The sequence below is a fragment of the Pagrus pagrus genome (genome assembly GCF_965226575.1).
Source record: "Pagrus pagrus genome assembly, chromosome: 1".
NCBI classification, from domain to species: Eukaryota; Metazoa; Chordata; class Actinopteri; order Spariformes; family Sparidae; genus Pagrus; species Pagrus pagrus.
The window spans coordinates 18,301,586-18,325,888 of record NC_140185.1 but is presented as its reverse complement, the minus strand read 5'-3'; the positions used below and the strand labels follow the sequence as shown (position 1 = coordinate 18,325,888).

General features: G+C 41.0%; 1 protein-coding gene across 5 annotated transcripts in view; it reads right to left on the bottom strand.

Annotated features, from left to right (window-relative positions):
* Positions 1-12,195: 12,195 nt before the first annotated feature.
* LOC311256164 (protein diaphanous homolog 3-like) overlaps positions 12,196-24,303 on the bottom strand; it is a 173,211-nt gene continuing 161,103 nt past the window's right edge. For all 5 annotated transcript variants that reach the window (XM_084351013.1, XM_084351009.1, XM_084351010.1 and 2 more), the window contains one exon: positions 12,196-14,465. In XM_084351013.1, coding sequence (XP_084207139.1) covers positions 14,092-14,465 — 374 coding nt within the window. In that variant the 3' untranslated portion in view covers positions 12,196-14,091. The remainder of the gene's footprint in view (positions 14,466-24,303) is intronic.

Here is a 24,303-nt window from a genome sequence, read left to right as displayed (position 1 = left end):
TTAGCAGTCAGCGGGTTGTGCTCAGCTCATCAGTCGCATTTATTTACTTAACCCTCTCATCTGACCCACTCGGCTCCCTACACAACATTAAAGTTGTAATTACACATTCCCTTTTTACTATTTAAACAACTGTTGTAGTCCTAAAATCAGCTCAGTATTTTCCTCAGTCTTATTCGTGTACTCGTCTTAATACTGCTGAGAAAAAGGCATTATTTCCTCTAATAAAATAACATAAGATGTTTGTCTGCTGGGTCAGCTTAGCTTCCTATCTGCCCTGTATAGATTTGTGTGTTCATGCCAGACATCTTCATCAGTGCCCTCTGAAAATGTCAGAGCAAAATATCTGCAATAAAATAATATATGTGCATAACATCAACAAACTCAGGCATTCTTAAGGACATAAAACCCCTCAAACATGATTTCTTGGACAGCCAGTTATGTTTTGTACATTCAAATATAATCTTTTATATAGAAAATATATATCATAGACTTTTTAAAATTGCTACAAAGTGAAATTTGATCACATTCACGAGGTCTCAGATGAAATGAAATGCACCAGCCAGCCTCTGTATCTCAGTGCTGTGGATTACGTCTCAGCCATCACTGTGCCAGACGATGCCTGTGGTAGTTTGATTCTCGAGATGGACTGTACGTTGCTGTGATTTCAAACGAGTGGGAGACTGGCTGCTCCCAGAGCAAAGCTAGCGCTGACTCAGAAACTCTAACCCCTGCGCCCCAAATCACACAGCACTGTTATCTGCCAGAGGATACAATCAGGGAAACACATCAAAGTTCTGTCTCTGGAGCTGCTCTGCTCACATGCATGCCTCCAATATGGGCCTTCATCACGCACAAACACATTCATCGGATCGTTCACTAATTGCCCGTGAATACTCTATAGCATGACTCATAATGAAAGAACAATTAGGCGTCTCTGGCGTTGGACCAAAGGCAACACTGCTGCTTTCAGCATCTTGCAGGAGAACCGCGTGTTGGTTTGTCTGACCTGACTGTCGGACCTCAGGGATGATCAACGGGCTTCCTGCCCACCTGAATGTCAGAACCTTCCCTCCCTCCTTTTTGTCATCTATTTCAGCTGCTCATGTGCACCGTAACCCTCCTGCTCCTATTAGTGGTGTAGCCATGTGTGTCGTCGATTGGGACATATTCCCATGCCTGGGCCTGAATCCAGAACCAACGTGCGTTTCACTCCTGATTGGAGCCTTCATCATGTGTGAGCGCTTACTTGCTCGGCGGATGATATTCTTATGTTGCGTGTAATCCCCTGGTAATAATGTTGTTGTGGGAATTCAAGAATTCATCCCCATCTCAGCCTACCTCAGCCTGTCTGTCTAAAATGAGTCCAGTTTGTCCCAAATCTTGTTGACATCAAACTGCAGGCAAGCTTAACGTGTCCATACATATTAATGAAGCCATGAAGTCATTTATTCACCAGCTGATTTACATTGCAGAGCAGAGAGGTCCTAAATCAAAGGGATTTCAAAACACTTTACAAGATTTGCAAATTAGATGAGACAAGCTGTTTATTTCTCTCGCATGTTGTAGCTTTTGGCCCTAAACTTCATTTTAATCCTAACTCCTTCATTAGGCAAATAAGAGAGTGGCTCCTTCTGCGCTAACGCAATTTGCTGAACATGTCTTCAAAAAGACTGCATGTTTGCATGCAGGCGCCTGCATTAAATATAGCCTTAAAACACATTCATAAGCATGTCAGCGCGCAGACACACAAACAATATGCAGCTCCACATATTAATCTTTTTCTTGGCCGCGACTCACTAAAACGTTATCTACTTGTCTGCTTGTCTCTAGTCTCGAGGGAGGAATGTGCATGTGGCAGAGCCTGGCGGAGCACAGTAGGTAGGACAGACTCAGGATTTGTATGCGACGGGAGGCACCTTTAGGAGGAGGATGTCTGGCCTGTCTGACGCTCAGTGATTCTCGGCGGGTAGGGAGCAGAAACCCACTCAGTTGAAGGAAAAGACTTATGAGCTTTATTGATCACAGGCTCATACAGAGAGCGGAGCCTCCCTCTGTAAGAGAAAAAAAAAACAGAGCTTTTATTGACGTCAAGACTGCAACAGGTGAGGTAACTGAAGAATTCATCAGTGTAAGAGAGTAAATTAAAAAGATAAGCTCGATAGGGGTTTTGTTAATATTTAAAGGCAGAGTGTGAGGGAAGCCGACACAAAACTAGCCACTCAAAAATTCACCAAAGGCAGGTTGTTCACAGCACTGGATGTCAGGATTGATACACGATCATTTCGCTTCTGCATCACTTGGAAATAAAAATCATGGATGCACAGCTGCACACAACATGTAAAGATCATGTGATCTGCTGATGATTCACTGGAGTGTGAGATGATTATCACATGTTTGTATTGTTAGGGTCAATGTAGTGGAAGACATTTGTCTTTTCAGAGAGTGTGGTCCAGCATAACATCAATGATTATTATGTACCAGTGGTGGAATGTACATGTACTCGAGTACTGTACTTAAGTACAAATTTAAGGTTCTTGTACTTTACCTGAGTATTTTCTTTCCATGCGACTTTCTACTTATGCTCCACTTCATTTCAGACCGGAATATTTAATTTCAGATTATATTATATTGCCATCTGCCAGGGAAAACAAAGCCTCTTCCTGTTTTGGTTGCACAATGACAGACGTGCTTCCTTAGTGCTGTAAGAAGCGAGGCTTACAGGGAACCAAGCCATTGGCGGATGGTGTCATTTTTTTGACAACCATTACACTGTGCAATCAGTATTTAGGTTAGTCACAGGTTTATGTTGGGTACAGACAAGTCAAACAGCAGGGATCTTTTGAAAAGCATTGTTTAAATCCAAGTGTGTTTGGAAGTACAGCACTGACTGAACATGAACAGAAACTTCAATCGTGTTGAACTGTGCTGAAAGGTTTTATAAACTCGGTTGTGAATTGGGAGGTTGAAAAATACCATTGGGGAAAGGACTGAACTTCAGGGCCAGTAGGTGAGGACTGTGAATTTTTTTGTTTCTTTCTCTTTCTTGTGCCAGATGTCTGCGAATGCTGTGACCCAGAAAACAGTTGTATGTGATTGGGTAGACAAGGTTTGGAGTCATGGAGGTGACTGTAGAGCCTGTTTAGCCTGAGAAGCTGCTACAGAAAAGCAGGTTTTTTTTTTCTCTCTCTCTCTCTTTCTCTGCCAACATCATGTGTCAGTGTGCTCGAGATGATTTGTACAGCCTCTGGCTTGCCTACCTATATGCTCACCAACTATGTGACAAAGTTCAATAAGCTGAAATCCCCAGACCATTTACCTGTCTGCCTGAGCTTCACCAGACAACTGTGACTGCTCCTGCTGTCCACTGCTGCTGGAGACTAATCTCGCTATTCCTGCTTAAAAAGAGACACGACACACAGCAGGTGCATGAGTGAGCACAGAAGCTAATGCCAGCACTCTAATTTGAAGATGCTCAGTTGTCTTATCTTATTTGGGAGCCTGCAGCTATGGGATGGGGGGGGAGTGAACTGGGGCTGAGAACCAGGCCACAGTTGTTGGCAGTTTACCACAGCACTCGATCTGGCAGCAGTCAGCACATGGTGTCTGACCCCCTGTTGTAGCCACACATGGAGAATGGCTTGTTTTTGTTAAGCTGTGGAATTATGTCCACACAAATGTGTGCGAGCAAAGGAATTAATTCTCAGCCACAGGTCCATTTTTTTAGTAGATGTCTTAGATGATGAAGCCCGTAGAAAAAGTTAAGTTTGTGCATGAGTGGTGATCTTGGACACGAGGTCCTGACTAAGCTGTTTCAGTTTCAAGGCTCTGGCAAAAAAGTTGTTTTGTACAAGAAAGACGAGGACATCAAGTAACAAGGACAGCTTTCAGTACAAAAGAAGAAAAATGTCTTACAGAGCAGCAACGACAACTACTTTGGGGATATGCTGGATTTGAAGTGGTATGTACCTCACCTTAGTGGCAGATATTTATCCAGTCTGATCTCTCTTGAACACAAATCCAAGTTGTTTAAAATCTTTAAATACTTCACTAATACTAGCCACGAGAAAATACTTCAAACACTTAAAAAAAGACAGCTAGAAGTGGTGAACAATTGTGTCCGCAACATCAGCTGATTGAAAATATGGACAGAGCTAATGGCTAGCAGGGGCCAACTCCACTGGTTTCAAAAAGGAGTCAGATTTTATGTAAGCTTATGAGAAAATTACCCTACTTGGCACTTGCTTTATTTCTTCAATAAACAGTTTTTTGATGAGAGTATGGTCCTAACTGCTAGTTTTAAGTCGTCTTCAATACAGCATGATGTTCATTTTATAAATGTTGGCCCTGTTTACAGTAAAACAGATGAAAAAGCAGGGTATGTTTTAGGGCCTGGCTGCCATGCCTGACAAGTTGCTACCACCACGTGTCTTTGGGTTTTCAGTCAGATCCAATCAGGATATCCTCCCCAGCTCCCTCCCGTAAAAATATTGTCACTTCTGGACCCAAAAAAACAAAACCAAGCAACGGCCATAAGGCCAAACTCGATGCCTCGAAATGGTTATCCCAAAGCAATGGTTGACATCCCGGTGGGTTTGTGGCAAGTACTGAAAAGTATTAAGTGCTGAAACTGATCATGAATGTTTGATCAGGGCAATAATCTTACTTGTTTGTTTTTCTAAATTATGATTTAGTTAAATTTGTACTGTGCTAGTCATCTTGTACGTTCTAACTTCTTGTACAGCTACCTGTTTCAGGTAACACAATTCTAATGAAGTGAAGAACTGATGCCTTCCAACTGCATAGTAGACGAATGGTGATGAGATATCAGATTTAGACAATGGACAGGTTGCTTGACATGACAGTGCCATGTTGCCAGATGCCTGTACCCTCCTGAAGAATGTGTTTGTGACAGCAGAGCTGACTTCCCTCCCTGAAGCCATCACTGTTCTTTGGCACACTTGTAACGAGAGACCGTGCCGTCTGAGGATGAAGCTACGGTGTTGTGGCATACCGGGAGCGACGCCAAGCTGACACGGGGACGGGACTTCCTCTCCCAGCATGCATGCCCCTTTCCAAAATATGCTCATGGCTGGCTTCACTCTAGAAGTTTTGATTGTTCAGCGAAGCCCAATCTAATTACACTCCTTGCCCCTACCACTTAGCCCTACCTCTCTGTTTTGCACGTCTTGGGGTAGGGTGTTCTGATTCTTGTTGGGATAGAAGATGATCTCTCTGTTGTTTCAATGTCTTACGGTCCTTTTCTTTACGACAAGCATAAAACAGTTGCTACTAATAGCCAGGTAATGATGCTGTGTTCTCTTTTCTTTGAAGACTTGATTGATAGCGTGAAGCTGTGAAGCATCAATGGATTTCTATCTCCCTCAAATAAATGGCAAATGGCATTGTGATAATACCAGGATTGCCACAGTAACGCTAGATAAATTACCACAGCTGGAGACGGCATATTGGAAGTGTCCAGTTGCTTCTGTTTACATAAACGCCATCGGTGACAAGTGATGACGTATGAGGGTCTGTCCCATTCCATTGGTGAAGATTTCAATCACTACTCCTTCGTAACTTTGTTTTGAGGGACAAGGGGACACTTTAGGGGTAAAAATTGGAAATGGGATTGAGCCTTTGTCTGGATGAATGTTATGTTGCATATCTTCTGGTTTGGCTGCCCAGAGCTGCTTTGTTTCCATTGCTATGCTAGTTAGCCTACAGAAAACTCCCCAGCAAGCAAAATATGTCACTTAGACGTCCCAGCCAGATAGAGCCCCAATTGAAATTTGGGTCTAAATGAAGATGTAATTTGAACGTATTTAATGTTTAATATAAAATGTCATAAATATGGAACTATATAGACTGTGTTATTAATGCAATTTTCTTTTCTTTATTTGCTATAAAGACAAATTCCTCACTTGAAACGGTATGGCAAATCTCGGTGAACATTTAATCAGCATCTTCAAATAGACATCTTCTAAATTTGCACTGACAGCTCTATGTGTATAGACTGCTGCTGTACGACTTTTAGACATAAAATTGCTTGCTGGTTCCATTTTAGTGATGTCACATGTCATATAGGATTGCATGGCCATTGATTTGATCCTGTCAAAGGGTTGATGAAGTTGTTGTTGTTGCTATCTTCTCTCTGCCAATGGGATCATCTGATGTCTTCGAGCCGCTCACCTTTCGTTATTGAGAAAACATATCGGCGACTGTTGCAACATTGAAACAAACGTGGTTGGAAAAACTGCGAAAAAGGTATTCATTGATTTTTTTTCTTTTGAATTAAACTCAAGGGAAGTGGATCCGTTATTTTTCTCATGCACGTTGTGTGGCTTCTATACAAACACCATTCTTTCAGTTTGTCTTCAGCAGTTCCCCCTAAAAGAGTTTTATCTGTTCTCTTTTGAGACTGATTTAGCTATTATTTGCCTTTGTGATTTTTAAATGATATTTGATATTTTTTTGAGCATGTTTTAACAACACCTTGTGACATTTCTCATTTTTGAATGTAAACAGTGTCTTCATCGCTTCGACGTTGGTAAGGATCATTTACTTATTTATTTCTTAACATCTGTGGCACACAACGTGCCATTTTAACTGAAACCTAGCATGAACCTGTGTATGTTCGCTGTGTGTGTGCTTCTGTTTTAAACAAGGACAGCAGTTAGCTGAGGTGCAACACCTTTTCTCTCATTAGACTTACTAAACAGGATAATGATCCCCCTGAGAATCTGTCTCCATCGCTCCGCTTGCCCTGTCACTCTCTGCGCCACCATCATCATGGTGATCAAAGCCAGATGTGCTCACTTCTGTTGCCGCCAACAAAGCACAACTGTACCGAGTGTTTTTACAGTTGTCACTCTGCTCCGTGCGATAGCCCTTAGGGAAATCTACTGGATTTGCTGGAGCGACATTACACAGACCTAAAAACACACCGCAGTTCTTCTCTTGGACTGTCGCTCACACGGGGAATTAAAGCAAGCTAAATTTGACCGATTAAAGTCAGATATAATTAGGTTTTTTTTGTACAGCTGCAATAAAAATCACATATTTCTAAAGAGCATCTGACACCCAAAATAATAGCACCAGCTGCGGCTGCAGATTTGTTTCAGATGAACAGAATTTTCTAAATATTTTACTTCACCTTTCTGTCCCCTCTGGTGTTATTTCAACATGTAACCGTCGACAAACATGATGGTCTCCTCAGAAAAAAGTGAAAGCTTTCCTTCTCATCCACAGTATTAGTTGTTAAACTCTACTATTTATAATCCTTTTTTGAGAGCTGAGTTGAAATTTCCTCAACTCCTGCAAGCCAAAAAAACAACCAGTAAACATTGCCTGCCACCGATAAAAACAGCAGCAAACCGAACAGTACTAATTTGTTGTGACTACAGTGAATAAAAGAAATGCAGAGAGTTCAGACCACAGGATACCACTCAGCGGTTTAAAGAGGGAATAAATCGGTGCTTGGTGACAGATAGCAAGATATCTAATATCTGTTCAGATATTTTGCATGATTGCCAAACATGTGAGATTTGTTTGAAAAGCGGCGAGGGATGAGTTTTCTGTCTTCCAAACGCCTTAAACAACAAAAACATCAACAAACATCTCTTTGAGACGGAACAACAAAGACAAAGAACTGAAAGAGGGCAGAAATTACACCAGTGTAATGCAGCAGTGATCAAAGAAATACACACAAGACAACACAAAAACACACCTGCAGTGACAGATGGAGGTAGCCCCGGCAAAGAAGAGAGAGGGCAACGCACCGCTGAGAGAGAAACTGGTAGACGGGAATGAGGGAGGAATAATAAAGAAGGTGGAAAGTGTTCATTGTTGATTTAAGTAAGTGTTCAACCACAAACACTGCATAAGCACTTTGCACAGACATGAACATTTCATCTAAGACCAGTTACGCTTGATCTATAAACAGGAAAGAACAATGAGAGCCCGGCTTGTCCCTGGGTGACACTATTAGGGTGTTGGTTTACCACCATAACTGTCTCCTGCTGGATCTGAGCCCAACAACAAGGTGACTCGGCTCTGGCTGCACAATGATTAGTCAGGTTCTGCCACGCAGCGATGTTCTGTGGTGCAGCTCGAAGAGAAAAAAATAGAAACACCAGTTGTTTGGTTGTCAGACAGCACATGTTAAAGACCCAAACTCAGTCTGATAGCACGGCAATTTATGAGGAGTTGAGAGAAAAGGATTTGGGAACAAACAGCTCAAGGATCTCTGCATTGATGAGCAGAGCCATTTCGACTTTTTTTTCTTTTAGAACCTAAATGAACAGACAGAGAGGAGACAATCAGTCAGAAACAAGGAAAAAAGCAGGGTTATGAGACTATTTCTCCGGCGAGAGCATCTGCCGGGAAAACAAAAGAGATTCCAGGAGGATGTAGCGCGGCACATAACCTCTCTAAAACGGTGGTTTTTCAGTTGCCCGTCTTATGTACATCTGTTCCGCCAACAGATGTGCGTTAATTGTAATCAATAAAGCAGTCTACACAGAACTCGTGACAGCTCACGTTTCACCCACTTAACCATGAACTAAAAATCCTTTTAGGCTTCAAGTGTATTTGCTTCAATCTTACCAGGGTCCCCAATTGTCTAAATTATCAAATTCAGTGACCTTTTAAAGACTTTCCAGGCCCAGTTCCCTAAAATTCAAGGACCCATCATGTCACAGTTTGAGATACACATCAAGGTTAATTATAGCAACACTGGGAATCTTTTCGAATGAGAACTATCAGACTCCACAGAAGCTCACAGACAATTAAAAAGAGAGAGAGGCTTGCATTTGTGAACTCTAAAAAGCTGTGCTGGCAGAAAACTGGAGGAGACGCATGCAGACAGCGTGTATTAGTCTTTGTCCTCAGATTAAAGGATAAGTTGACCCAAAAATGTAGATAATGACCGAGTTTTCATCTTTGGGTGAACTTTTTAAGTACATAAAAAGAAGTTGGATTTCTATTCTTGCACAAAATAGTTCAAAAGTTCAAGCACTTTCAATGAGCGATGTCTCGTTATGTGTATTTTAAAAAATGTTCAAGGCCGTGATTTCCCCTCCTCAAATTTACAAACTTGTAGGAACCCTGTCTTTCTCACCTGAGCGTAACTAAAAAACACACACAGTACGACGGCTGACCGCCCTGAGTTTAGACACTTGCAGAGTTGAATGACTTGCTGTTCACCTCACTGCCTGTGCCAACACGGTGTATGAACATCCTACTTTCTGGTTTGTAAAATCCACTGCCTGTTGGCTTAATCCAGGCAGCAATTACGTTCACACCCAAAATGTATTCGGCAAAGCAAATTAATAGCACTTCACCGTGTTTTGCAGGAGACGGGGACGGATGGCTGCATCCTTCCCAGCCACTCTCCACAACTGTGACTGACACGATCAGCAGTAGATTACAGAACGATTCTGCCAAACAACCTGAAAATACACATTTTTGCACCATAAAATCCCACAGTGTGATGTGTACAGGCAGTCATAAACACGGCACAGTGCTCACTCTTTGACTCTTGAGGGAAAAGAAATGGTGACAAATCTGTTGATCTGCTTTGTACCTTCCCCCCTCCTCTACAAATCCTCAGACACATTTTTAACTTCATCTCCAATCAAAGAAGCCCAGATTGCAATCTGCCACACAATATGTTTTGCTCCACTTTATTAGGCCCATAGATAAACCTCATGGCTGGAACACAGGCCTGTGAGTAATGAAGGCTCCCTCAGCATAACAAGATCCTACCCTCCTTATGCTCTCCTTCTCCTCTCAATTTGTCGTGCTATGAGTTTAGCTGGTCATTTTCCTGCTTTTCTTTCGAAAGGAGCCGGCCTGCACAGATGCTGTAACAAAATGTAATCATGTTTTAGATCTTGAAAGCATGCAGGCAATTAAAAAGAATCTATTGTTGATATGTATGCAGCTCCAGGTTCTTACTCCTGATGTGGACAAAATGTTCCCGAGCTAATCATATTATATTCACAATTAAACAGTGTTCTTACCTCACACACACACACACACACACACACACACACACACACACACACACACACACACACACACACACACACACACACACACTCTTATTAAGCAAGGTTTGTGTGCATATTTTATATTTTCTGTAAAAATGTAAGACAGACTAAAGGCTGAATTTCTAAAACATTCAGTGACACCTGTGAATCTGAATCACTTGTAAGCGGGAACATGTTTACAGTACATTAATTATCTCGTATTAACATCACGGCAAGTCCTCTGACAAGCCATATTAGGCAAAGGAGAACACCCACACACGCATAACCACTTAGATCAAAACAGCATCCAGGAAAATTAAAAGAAAAAAAACAACTTCAGTGACAGAGATGGAGGCACTGGGGGAAACAAAAGAGGAAAAACAGAAATGTACTCTTCTCTGAGGCAGCGGTTTTACACCGAGCTGAAGTGTTGAAGAAAAAGGTGACTGCTGTTACATCTTAGAGAGCCATGAAAGACCAAAAGCCCTCTGCAGCCAGCTAAATCGAAATCACTGGAGGAGCATCAACCGGACCGCTGAGTGCATCATCAGAGAGGTGTTGGTCTCTGGCTCTGCTCCAGATGGGGACAGTTGTGTCGCTCCCAGCGCTGAAGATATTCACCAGCTGACAGGCTAAAGCAACCAGACCTCGTCAGTTAGTGGGTTAACTGGTGAGGAGATCTCTCTCTCTCTCTCTCTCTCTCTCTTCTGATAACTCTCAGTTCAGTCTATGTCCACACATTATATGGGAGTTTATCTTCTGTGTAATGCACAGGTGATTTATGTTTTACACAAGGCATATGTTCAGCACTGTGCTTTTTAATGTCTCGCTTAATTAATAAAAGTCAGTGATAAACGTTCACACGTGTTCTTCACAAGCTTCGAGTCAGGTGTGACTTTTATTTAGACAATTTCACTATGCAGATGTGCAGAAACTATGATAAATCTGGATTTTTATGATGCGCACACACGATTGTGAAGGGTTTTACGAGCAAATCCATTCATGAATTACAGTGAGCTCATTATGCAGCAAATTATGCAAAAGCAAAAACTTCTAGGACTGTTCAGTACAGCCTCTTCACGCTGCATGTTGTTCAACCAAGGCTCTACACTCTAGACGAGCCCAATTATCAAATTTTGAAAAGAAGTTGAAAAGATGAGGCAGAACGGAGGAACATGATGTAACTTTAAAAAGGTTTCAGCGAGTCATTGATAGCGATCAATGAAATGTGCAGTGAGTAAAGAAAATATTGTGAACACTTGAAAAAGGAACAAATAATGAGATGATCTTAGCCCTTTGGACCTGGTCTCCACCATAAAAGTGGAAGTTTAAAGCTGAGTGCAGTGCTCACTATGTAGTATTCATCCTTCGGAGGTTAATATATTATTGTAAGAAGTATTTAATATCTCAATTTTAATTAATATTTTAGGGAATAAAGTCTGAAGGCGTTTAGGGCTTCCTTACTGAGGAGACAAAATCATCTAAACAGTCAAACGTATTACTTCCTCAGTTTTCCCATAACGAGTTCAATTTTATTTGCTTTCAAGATCACAAATTTCAAGATTATGTCATTATTTGTCATAACAAATGTGGTTCCCCCTGAGATAATTTTCCCGAGATCTCCAGAAAATGAGCTTTGTTACCGAGATAAATAAACCCGTTATCACGAGAGAAAGTGTTTTTCAGATCAGCAGTGCCAATCCAGCATGCATACATGCCATTACCTTCCCTGACAGTAGCAATAATGTATATACCTTCGTATGAAATCAATACGTACAACATTCAAATGGAAAAAGCTCATAAAAAAGTTAATATGGTTTGCTTTAATATGCCCAAAAGCCACCCTACAGAGAAGTGAGTGTATGTACTCTCTTTATCTCAAGAAAACATTTGTTCTTGAGAAAACAAATAACACTTATCGCAAGAACTTGGAGGAATTACGTTTGACCAATGACCGTTTAGGGCTTCCACACCTCTGTACTTGATCAATGACAATTATTTTAGGACAGCAACTGCAAAGACGTGATCTGAGTTTCTACTCTTAACAAATGTGATGTATGATGATTGTAAGCAACACAACAAAAACAAAAACAAACAAACAATGACATGTGTTCGTTTCAGTCATTGTTGAAACGTCTGTGATTCCTGAAAAAGACGACAAAACACCATTTTTGCTTTATTTTATTGTAAATGAGTCTATAAAAGTGAGAGTATAATAATGATACAACAAATATGCTTAAGATACGAGTGATTTCAGTTGGAATGTGAGACTAACAATACATTCTAGTACAACCATAATCAACTTTTCAAATTACATCTAATAACAGCTTTCAGTACAATCATACGGTATAACTCACATACTGGTCCTTTGTGAATATATATGTATACTTTTTTATGTTTATAGAAAATACAAACAATAGATCAATGCTTGAATATAAAAGACACTCCATAAGGAATGGAAAAGACTCAAAGGCCCTGTTCACATTTGGTAGGATACGTTCTGAGAGATCCAATCACAAGCGCACAGCTCTAAGTACAGGCGTGAACAACCCCGGGATGCATTTGAGATCCGATCACACATTCGGTCTGGGACGCATATGATCACATTCTTTTAGCAGTGTGTTCGCATACGGGCCCGGTGCCACACTGACGGATCGCCCACTCAACTGACGTCCTCAGTGAAAAAAGAAGAAGTGACAGAATGGATTACACACCGTTTGATTTCCATGTAGTTCAATGTAATGTAAATTACATGTTTATGCTCTCTAAACCTGCCGAAGTTAGCAGCAGATGTCTGTTTTAACCGACCATTAAACCCGTAACTGCAAAATCCCAAGACTCTTTTAACAGACTGCGTGATTTTAAGAGTTGTTGCGTGCGGAGAAAATGAACAGACTTTGCGAAATGGTCCCGGCAAATTCTAAATCATTCAAGCCTTCTTGTAAATTTGGCATTATTTGTAATACATTAGGTTGTTTCTTTCTTTGTAAAAAGTATTTTGAGGCAATGCTTTACCAGCCTGTCTGCTTCTGTGTCTAAAGTTTGTCTTTAAACAGCTGTTTGAACACATTGTTTCAACTGATTTAATCATTTGCACCCAATTGACTAAAGAAGACAACTTTTTGTTTATGGTAAACAGCTAATAAAGGCTAATTCTTTGTCGTCCATGGAGAAAGTCACCAGACTCCCTTAAAAAAACGCACAATTTTGAGAGTTGTTGCCTTAAGAGAAACTTTTCTTAATTATTTGGGCAAACATTTTACTTGAAGAGATAATTATTCCATATTTAAACTTACCCATAATTTCCAGTAACGTAGTTGTGTATTTGCTTAAAGAGCAAAAAAGTGAGATCTGATCACAAGTGACCACTTCCAATGCAAGGCGAGACGCATGTCAATGCCAGGTGTGAATTAACAGGCTTAAAGCTGCTTGTGACCTCATCACTCAGGAGGGACGGTAATACCAAATGTGAACAGCCTTATAGAAGAAAGTTTTTACTTGTACATGACTAACAACATGCATATGAAAATAACTGTAATTAAAAACTATGATAAAGGTAATAATATGATTAAGGTTTAAAATAAAAACTACAGAAATAGAAATCAGAGGCAATGCCAATAAGAAGGAATTATGATGGTTTAATTTAATACCTTAATAAGTGCTTAGCAACGTTTAATCTTTTACTTTCAGAGATTTTATTTTCCCATCATCAGGGATATATGACTTAAAGTCAAATGTTCTTGATAGTGCACTTCACAGGATCAGGTAGAGACTCTGCTCCGCCTGCCTGTAGGATTTGTTTTGTCTGTACCAACAAGTGTCAAAAGCATATAAATGTATTTTTTACAAAGTTCTAAAAATGGCTTTGTTTCCTTTTTAATGTTCATGCTGGACAACGTTTTTACAACTCTGTCTTGATACCAACATTTTTCTGCTTGTTAACAAAATTGTTGAAGGAAAGTCCCTCGGGTTTACATTCAGAGCGCGCTGCAATATGTGGGTACAATTATACTCTATGCTGTATATGTATGCCATTTCAGAGATAATGTAAAAATGAACCTCACAAGGCCCTGAGTTTGGCCAGGAGAGCTTCTACATCTGACTCTCCATTGGTGCCACAGCTGCTGCTGACTGCAGCACCGGTGGAGGTCGGCTGGAAGGCCGTAGGCTGTGCTTCAACCTCAGTCTCTTTCTCATTTGGTTTAACCGTCACTCTCTCCACCACCCGCTCTCTGTCCAGCCAGTAACTGTGACCCGGGGGGTTCCTGTACCTGCGGCCGGACTCCGAACACGCAGCAGCCTTTGACCGGGCTGCAGACGGATGGCCCTCAGACTCGTTAAGGGCCTCCTTGGCTGGGGGAGCCTTCACCACCGCTGAGCCCACATTTATATTCTGCCGGGAGCGAGACCTTTGTAAAGGCGCCTTGTTGTTCTCTGTGAGTGGAAAACAGAGAAAAAAAGTAGTGAGCAAAATTTAGAATTAGGGAGGACACTGAGAAGAAATGGGTTTGCAAATGACTTGTTAAGCAATTAAAAGCAAGGTGTTATTCCGATGACAGTAAAATACTGAATTACAGAAGCAAGAGGGGAGAAGAAAGGTTAAAAAAAGCGAGCAAGTGAATACAATATTTGCGTCAGGCATTCTGCAAAAAGAGAAAAAGACTGATTAACAGAAATCATCAGTAACAAGACACATTTTAGTAAGCAAATGCACATGCAACACAAAAGGACATATAAAAACATGAGCTCAGTGTACCCGCCGCCAGTTAAGATGAATACACACACAAACACACCGTGGAAGCACACAGTGTATACAAACACTGATGAGGACAAATTTTCTGCAGCAGACTGTGGCATGCAGCAAGCTCAATATGACGAAATGGATATGGCTGATCAACCACAACAGAAACTCAATAACACTGTGCGTCGCCCTTTTCCATTTTCTCTTACATGACACCCTCCCACCCAGCTCCACCTCCTCTCATTCCACCATTATCATCTATTCTCCTTCCTCCGCTCTTCATCTCAGCTCTCTGCTCCCGCACTAGTCCTCTTCATCTTCCTTATTTCCGCCGCTCTCCTCAGCCTCCCGCCCTCCCCTCTGGTTTCTGACTTAAAACACACACCCAGACAGACACTGGAAAAGAGCGACGGCCCAGATCAGACCTACGTTCTGAATTATAATCCCTCTGAGTAGATCTTAGACTTCATCATCAGTATGTGTGCGCTGGAAGGAGAGGGTAAATCCATATTCATGTGACCTTGAGCGAGAGGCTGAGAGGAGTGGCGCGAGGAAAGACACCACCGCATTTAAAGTTTCCTGAGCATTAAATGTCTGGCAAACAGGAGTCAAACACAGCAGAGCAGAACAGAGCGACCCGCTCTGTCAGCCAATCGGTAATGAGTTTGGAGCGTGGCCAGTCAGTCATGACAGTGTGTTTTATGGGCCACGCTGACGAATGACAAGGAACGTCCCTGAACACAACCTCTGACAAATAAATAAGGATAAAAGGGGGAAAGAGAGCAGACAAGATGGAAACGACTGCAAAATTAAGCAAAGGAAGGCAACGATCAAACACACACACACACGCATTCACATTCACACAAAAACTCGTTAGGCAAACAAGAGGCAGAAGTGGGATTTTAAAAGGATGAAATGAGTAGAGAGTGTCGCCTTGCTGCTGTGACTGAACATTTACCACAGCTAAAAATCCAACTCTCCTCTCATTATCTCACCCTCTCTGCTCTCTCTTCCCGTTGTTGCCGTCTCAGTTGTTAAAGATGACAATTATTCCCTGCTGTCAATCATCTTTCACCAAACTCCCCTGTCCCATCCTGTCCCTCTAGAAACCTGTCATCTAACCCCATGCCTGTTTCTTTCTGCACGATCAGGTCGACTGCCCCACAAACACACATTGCCTTTAGACACAACACACATACAGATTAGGCCATGATGTCGAGAAAAGTGCCGATTATGGTATCAGCAATTTGCATTTTAATGTTGTGTTAACACTTGTGTTAAAAATTTTGGACCGATGCCATTTCTGTCTTCTTGGAAAGCGAGAAGCAGAAAATGGAGGCGGGTTTGATCAAACATCAGTGAGAGTCAAACATGATGTTTATTTTAGAATTGATCATTTAGCTATTGTCAGCTCTGAGCCAGTGATGATTATATATTAAAAATACATATTGGTGAGAAATACAAAGGACTGTTTCAATACATGAATTTACACTTCAAAAACAGATTAAAAAGAAAAAAACCCACACTTCAATAAGACCTCTTATCCAGACGTGCATTTCTTTTTTTTCTTAACAGGGCTCTAGCCTTTAGTGGTGAACATGATCAAAGTGCTGGCAAGTTCAGTTTCTTCTCAGTCTGCCCGCCTGTGACACCTTGTTGCCCCTTCCTTTGAAGCCTTGCTAGATTCTCAACGCGTGCCTTCATTTAAGCTGTAAAACACGTGTGAGAGATGTAAACCATTTCTCATCTCACAGGTTGTACTCCTTTAACCAAGAAACCTGACACTGGTTTAAAGGGGAGAGAGTGGAATTCCAAGACAAAAACACATGCTGTGATAGAAGCAGTGTGCATTTATCCCCCCAAGTCAATCTGATACAGTTTCAGATATGTGACAAGCAATCTGATATAAAAATTGTAGATACGCCTAAAGCCAGAATATTCACTTCTGCTTAAACTTGATGTTCTTTTAAATGCAAAAGAATGTAAGTGTACAAGAAAGTACAGAAAGTCCCCTAAAAATTATCGCAACTGCCACAACATCAATAGTTAAGAGTGCTCCACCAATTTAGCCCAGCGCTCTTATAATATTGTCCGACTCATGATGGAGAGTAAACAAATAAAACAAACAAAGGATTCAGAGTGGACAGGCCAGGCACAGAGACACTGCAGCTGTGAAAGCCAAAGAGGTTGGTGTGTTTACTGAGGGAACTACAGCTCATAATCCCATGAGTACCAGACAACCACGGAACATACAGTTAGTATATATCGTGCTAGTTAGCTAATTCGTGGGGCCTTTAAGAAAAGCAGTACGATCCATAATACGCAAACCAGAAATACTGCTGCCTTACTCAAGATGCAATGCGACTGCAGACAGTTCGATCACAGATTCAGGTATGTTATGCTAGTAGCTAGCTAATGTAGAGGAGCGAGCTCCAGAGGTCTGGCAAACTCACTTCTTTCAGTCCACACTCTCTATTTTTTTTTTCATTTTCAGACTTATAGTCTTCAGCCCAAACTGACGGTGACTCAAGTGACACCACTTATCAATCTTTAATTTATCAGATTTCATGCAACTTTACACCTTTTACAAAGCAGTAGTGCTCCTCAAGAGCTGTAATCAGAAGATGTATAACATTGGCCCTTTTACCAATAAGCCGTGATAAGAAGGGCATAAGTTTGGACAGTCCCTAAGAAGGGTTCATTTTTCACATCAATCTTGGTGACTGGGTATTGTTTATTGTTTACCTCGATTTGAGGGTCATCGTCATCCATCTAAATCCAGCACTTTTAAACAACACTAAATGGGTGCATGTCCTTGTAAGTAAAATAGCTTATTGCTTCAGTTATTTCCTTTGACCAGGAGGAGTTAGGGGCAATCAGTGTTAGTTGGCACTGCTAGCTTTGTTGTTAGCTTGCCTCGGGTTGACTGCCCCCGTTTCCGACAGCACTTTATTGTTCTTGTAGCATGCTGTGTTCTTAAAGAGTGAGCTGGTGAGGTAAGACTTTAAGGTGTTGTTGCATATTTTGCAGCTCTCTTGTCAATACTTCTGATAGTGTAGCACGGGGGAGACCTTTTCCCCACAGCTGATAGAACCAAGCCAACTTGACAAGTTTTTGCATCGAATTTGTGGTTAGAATCTTTGTAGCACACTTGTGTTGATTTTCCAACAGGTAGCAGTTAATCTTTAGATCTCGATGTGACTGCAGTTGAAAGGAAAACTGTCCCTGGGCAATATTAGAAAACAGTGTGAGGGGTATTCCTTTATCCCATCAGCAAATAGCTGCAGAAAGGAGTTCACTTTTCCTCATGTAAGATCATTTGCTCCATTTATATTTGCTGCTCAGACTGACGCAGATGAGCTTTTACTCATCTCTCGCCCCCCTCCCCTCTCTTGAAGTTGTTGAGAAGTTAGTAAGCAAACAGGCAGGCTGAGGCAGGGAGCCTCAGTAAGTCCGGACTGCAGCAGTTCTTGTCTGTCTTTCTCTTTCCCGGACTGTTAAAGCTACACGGCCTGCCACCATTGCAGTTGACAATGAACTTATCTAGATGAAGAACTGTTGAGAGACTGGACAACCAGTCAACACAGGAGAAAGCCTGGGGATTGCTATTTTCCAGTGTTGGCAAAACATGAACACAATACAATTCTGCTAAACTAAAGGTCTATCACAGTCTTTAGTCTGCTGCGGTCCTTTACTTTGCTGGAAGGCAGATTGCAAAAGAAAAACAACGATAAAAGAGTTGGCAGACTGAGCTTGTGTCTCTTTGTGCTCTCAGTGTTGCTGAATATTGTGTATTTAGACTGTGAGTAACACAGCCTGTAGCATTGCAACCAGCTACTGACAGTGGTTATTTTGCAGCAGAAGACAAGTAAAATCTCAAACAAAACAGACTAATTGTTACTCTGAACGGCTCAAGAACACCATCAGGAATTTCAATATGGAGCCCTAGCAGTTTATTAAATGTCTGATGGTGTCATTTTGTACAAATGTAAAAGGACCTGTCCAATAGAAGAAAAAACCTGAGTGTTTCTTTTTTTTCTGTCTGCAAATAGCTGCAGAGAGGAATTCACATTTTCCTCTTGTCAGATCATTTGGTCCATTTGCATTTGCCACTTCAAATACAGATGCAGATGAGCCTTTCCTCTCATCTTTCACTCCCTCCCCTTCCCTCCACTCTTATGAAGTTTGCAGTATTTGATCACTTTAGGAAGAGACAAGTCATGCAGACTCACAAATATATAGACAGTGAAGTGACTTTTTCCTCTCTGAGGAGTGACTGACACAACAAGTTGAAGTTAGCTAAGATCACACACACACACACACACACACACACACACATCACACATGGCTTGGCAGTTTGCTGCATGTTCCGTCTAATGATGACGATTTGTCCTGTTTTTTTACCTCTACAAGTGACACATCCGGGGACAGGTTACTACACAATAATTCTGTCAAATTTATGGAATGCATAAAATGTAATCTAGTGCAAAGTTTTCAACAAGGACTGCAACTAACCACTACAGTAATTACCGTCGGTTATTTGTTCAGATTAAACCTTTAGTCTATAAAATGTCAGAAAATGTTGCCTAGCACATGTAAAATGCCTAGCACATGTTTCTAGGAGCATTGTTGTGGTCTTCAAATGGCCAAGTCATTGTTGCCAAGCATGATCGTTTTCGGAGTCTGGTCTCAGGTCATCTTTTTATTTGAATTTTCATCTCAAAAAAGAAAGTTTTCATATCTGTGCATACTGGGCAACTAGAGTGACAGTGATATATTAGTTATCAATCGGGCTCTATCAATTTTATTTAAAAACTGTAAGTCACTGTTTTCACTGTAAGGCAGCAAGCAATTACCTGACTAGAGGGGTAAAGTACATTTTCTATGATCCACTATACAGTTTGATGGATTTACCCCCTTAGCTTAAGCATATGTGGCTGGTATTGGGGTTTCCTAATGTAAGCTAAGCATCCTCCTGATAACTTACTCCTTCATCATATTCTGTCCAACACCTTCCAATAAAGCAAATAAATATAGCAGATGAAAAAGCTCAATCAATGCATTTGCCATTTATTTACCTCAGAACAGAATAATTGATTTTAAAGAAGGAAAAAAGGCAGAAAAGGAAAAAAAAATGTAACCAACAACAAACTAACAGGGGTTTGGAGGAAGAAGCACAAGCCATAAACAACCCTCAGATCTTCCCCTCTTATAATGAACGGCTGTGCAGTGCGCCGAGGTCAGACAACCGATGCAAAACTACCTTTTGATTGTGAGTCGTTTCATGTTTCTGTTTGTCCATACAGAAAGGAAGGCTACATTTAAGAGATGAAAATGTATGGTGCTGTAAATGTGTGTGATGCCCCACTGTCCCCCAGCCAGTCTTGTAAAAAGTAAAAGCCAGCAGACAGCTTGTTAGCTTGCCTGTGTGCATTAGGCTGGCTGTAATTAAAGATCATTACCTGGCAACACACCAGTCATTGAAGGTTCGTCCCTTGCTTGTTCGTTGTTAACTCTGTGTGTGTGTGTGTGTGTGTGTGTGTGTGTGTTTGCAGAACCGTCTGTCTTTGCTTTTCTGTCACACAGGAAAAACAGCAGACAGGATTAAAAAAAAACGAGGAGAGGCAACAGGCAATGAAAAGAAAGTGGAGGGAGGACAGCAGTGGAAGAAATGGGATGATGAGGAAGAAGATGACAAGATGGGCAGAATAAACGGCCTCAACACAGTGGCATAATTTGGAGGCAATGATTGTGATTTGGACCAGACTAAAAGAGCAGAGTACAAAAAAAAGGGGGGGAATAATAAGGAGACAGAGGAAGAGAAAATAGAGGAGGTATGGGGATGGATTGTTGAAAGAGCACTATAACAATCTCTGTGGGTAATGTGAAAACCAGCACTTTTATAGGTAACTGAAGCCTGTCCTGCTCTAATGCATATCAAAGTGTTTTCCTTTGTTGAGTTGTGATTTGACTCCCCCCTCTCCTGTCTCTCCTCTCCCATATTTAACAACTCCACTTTGTTGAAATACAGAAGAATGGAGCACAGTGTTAGTGGAAAAGCAACATCATTTGGAAGCCTTTCAGTAGGATGTGTTCCACTGTCTATTGACGACTGACATGATTATTTTCTTTTACCTCTTTTGTATATGTATTTTTTCTACCTATTATGCCTTTGCACATGCTTCACATTGCATAGTCAACCCAAGACTTAGTAGGTTGTACTGTATGTTGAGCATGATTTACTGAAGCTTATGTTGTACAACTGCAAGCACAAACACAATGCAACAATATTACAATAACTCTCTCCTTCACAGATTTCCAAATGAGGTAAGTAACACTTAGCTTTCATAACTGATGAAGACCAATGATTTTTATTTTCATTTATTTTCCAGTGTCAGTGAGTGGCAAAGTTTAGCATTGTGGGTAATGTAGGCACCCGGTTTTAAAAAGGGAAGAAAAATGCGTGGAATTAAAAAAGTGATATCTTTGGTTCTGCTGTATTGATTTTGATCATTTGTTTTTAAAATTGTCCATAGTGAGTCCAACAGTGTTATAGTAGAGCAATGCTACACCAGTGGATTGCTTTGCACAACCATGGTGCCTACATCATCTACAATGCAACTTGGTGGAGTTATCCTTTAATTAATCAGTGGATCAACAAAAAATATCTCAACAGATATTTTATTATCAATAATCAATTCATATGTCATGTAATTTATCGAGCAAAAAAAGCCAAATATTTGTCCATTAAACTTCTGACGACTGTGAGGATTTGTTGCTTTTTCTGTTTTACATCGTTGTAAACTGAAGATCTTTTGGTTTTATTGACAGCAAAGATCAACCTTCACAATCACCACTTTAATGTAGTTCAGTTGTAAAGGCACGAATATCAGAAAAATATGTTTGTTGGAGTGGTGCTTACACAAGTGGAGAGGCATTCTTGTTTTAAAATGTTTGGCAGACACTAAAAGTAGTCTGTTATTTCAAAGGTAAAAACTGTGGGTTAAGATAAAGCCATCATAATGGTGATAAGCACGTTTTTACAAGTAATCTATGAAAACGGTAGGTGGAGCCTGAATAAGAAGCAGTCTGGTTCAAAAGAGAGAATGGGGGCAGTTCCTTGACATTTATAGGTCACCCTGTATGACTCACGAACAAACAAATCCATAGTAAACATCAATGTAAATAGTACTGGACATGGCAATGGTCTTTGCACAAGCACAAATGCGTACGCCAGGGACACACTCATGAAGACATGTCAACACGTTTCACCTGCCATGCTTAGGCGGACATGATTGAGTCATATTAAAATCAAGAGACAAAGTGAGCAGGGTAGGGGTGTCAGGGGTGGTTTGCTACTTAAAACCAAAAAGGACGACGTGGAGGATATGAAAGGGCTGAGCTGGATGTCCCTCAAGTCTTCTGCCCCTCAGTGTGAACCCCAGCCACTGTGAGCTGCAGCCAAGCATGACATTGCGTTAGCACGCCTTGGTGCGTCTAACAATGCCTCAAAAAGTGAGCCTGGTTCCCAGCCACTAATACTGCTAGCCTACACACACGGCTGGTTCACATTGCACATGATGCTCTATTGAGAATACAATTAAAATAAACAATACAAAGCTCCTGTTGTTATGGACTGCATAATCCACCTCTCACACTGTCAAATATGATACGTTTTCCAAGATGTCAGACACACTGCCATCCTGACAAATTCGGTCTAGTAGCCTTTTCAGGAGGTGACGACACAAAATTGTGCATAATTGAAGATCTGAATATTGCTGGTAGAGCAAACAGAGACATCTCCAATGTCTGTGCAAGCTACTGTTATTATCATAAATTAATATTTGTTATGCTAAGCTTAAAAATAGCATTTTCCAGAATAATGATGACGTCCCTTGCTTTCCTGCCACATAACTTAACTCTGAAGGGGCCAAAAAAAAAAAAGCGCAACATGATGTTTAGTGTTGTAAATTAGCCATCTCAAGCAATTTTTACATCCCTGCCAAGTGATTAAATGGAGTCATTTATTAAAAATCTGCTGTACTTTAGGCCATGCACTCTGCAAAAAATGGGGCAAAACATGCAGAAAAAAAGAAAGGTACGATCTTTTACAATATAAACAAATCTGTCCGCTTGTATTACAAAGAGGAAATACACCTGGCAGATGGTTGTAGCAGCCCGGGCTCTTACTCCTGCTTTACTCTAATTATATCTACATGCAGGGTAATGGACTGAGAATGTTTCCTCATAGAGGGACAGCATCCCTTCCTGGGGTCTCTGTCTCTCTGCTCTTTCTCTCAGTCTCCCACACACTCACTAACACATTCATAAAAGCAGACATCAGACACAAACGCAGCGAGACAGTCTGACAGACACACAACTGCATAGAAGCAAACAAACAAACACACACACACACATGCACACACACACACACACACACACACTAATAAGCACCGGCTATTTCACTGATACAGGTGTATAGCCGGTGTACTCTGCTGCTTCTGGCATGAATTAAACATGTCTTGGTTTCAGGCTCTGCTACCTGTTGTTGTTTGTGTGGTTACTGCTGGTAAATATCCCCAGCAGTCATAGTCTAATGCATATGTATTTCCCCTCAGTGGCTTCACACTAACTAAGGGTTTCTATCAGCCGCTTTCTCCAGCAGTGTACACCTGTCACACTGTGAGAGTAAAATATTGATCCTTCACACGCCTCTAGACACCGAGCTGAAACGCACTCTGCAAATGCGTCTGCAGACAGACGGACAGACAGAGGCACACATTTCTCTGTTAGCCTCCAATCAGTCGGTAACATGGATTAATGAACTGGTTTACTGAGAAGTTTATATGATAGATGTGGAGCACAGCCAATAGACTCCTCTGCGGACTGCAGTGGATTATGGAGAAAAAAGTTGATAGCCTGCATAAGCAGTGTGTATCTCAAGACATTTTCAACCCTCATTTTTCTGATAAATGCCTTCGCAATTACAGAGTTTGTACTTGCAAATCATTTTTGAACAGAACTCTGATAAATTTGCATTTTAATAAGAATAAACATTTTTGTGAAATTTATGTTTTAACAGTGCTGGTGTGTCCAGGTAGGAGATATAACCAATACATTAACTACACTTTAATTTATATGAAGGTTTATACAAGCAGGGATTGGTGTTGAACCTCATTTTTGTAATGACTATGATGTGTCCTAAGCAGCAAAACTTGTCGAATTCTTAATCTTGTATAAATGCTATTTGATTGGCTGCTGATTTGAATTGAAAACTGGATCGCTTTTTTTCTTTTTGTACTGCTGCTTTAGTTTTTAGTTAGCTGCTTTAGACTACATTTGACATTTGAAGGTGTTATTGATAAGATTAAGCCACTAAATCTAACATTCCATCTCCTCCCTTCATTTATGTTACAACACCGCTGTTGTTCAGTCATCTGCCCCCTCAAGTGGTTGCCACTTTGTGAATGAGCTAATGTTGCTAACATTCGATAGCAAACAATAATGTTGCTAATGCTAGCTCACATTACA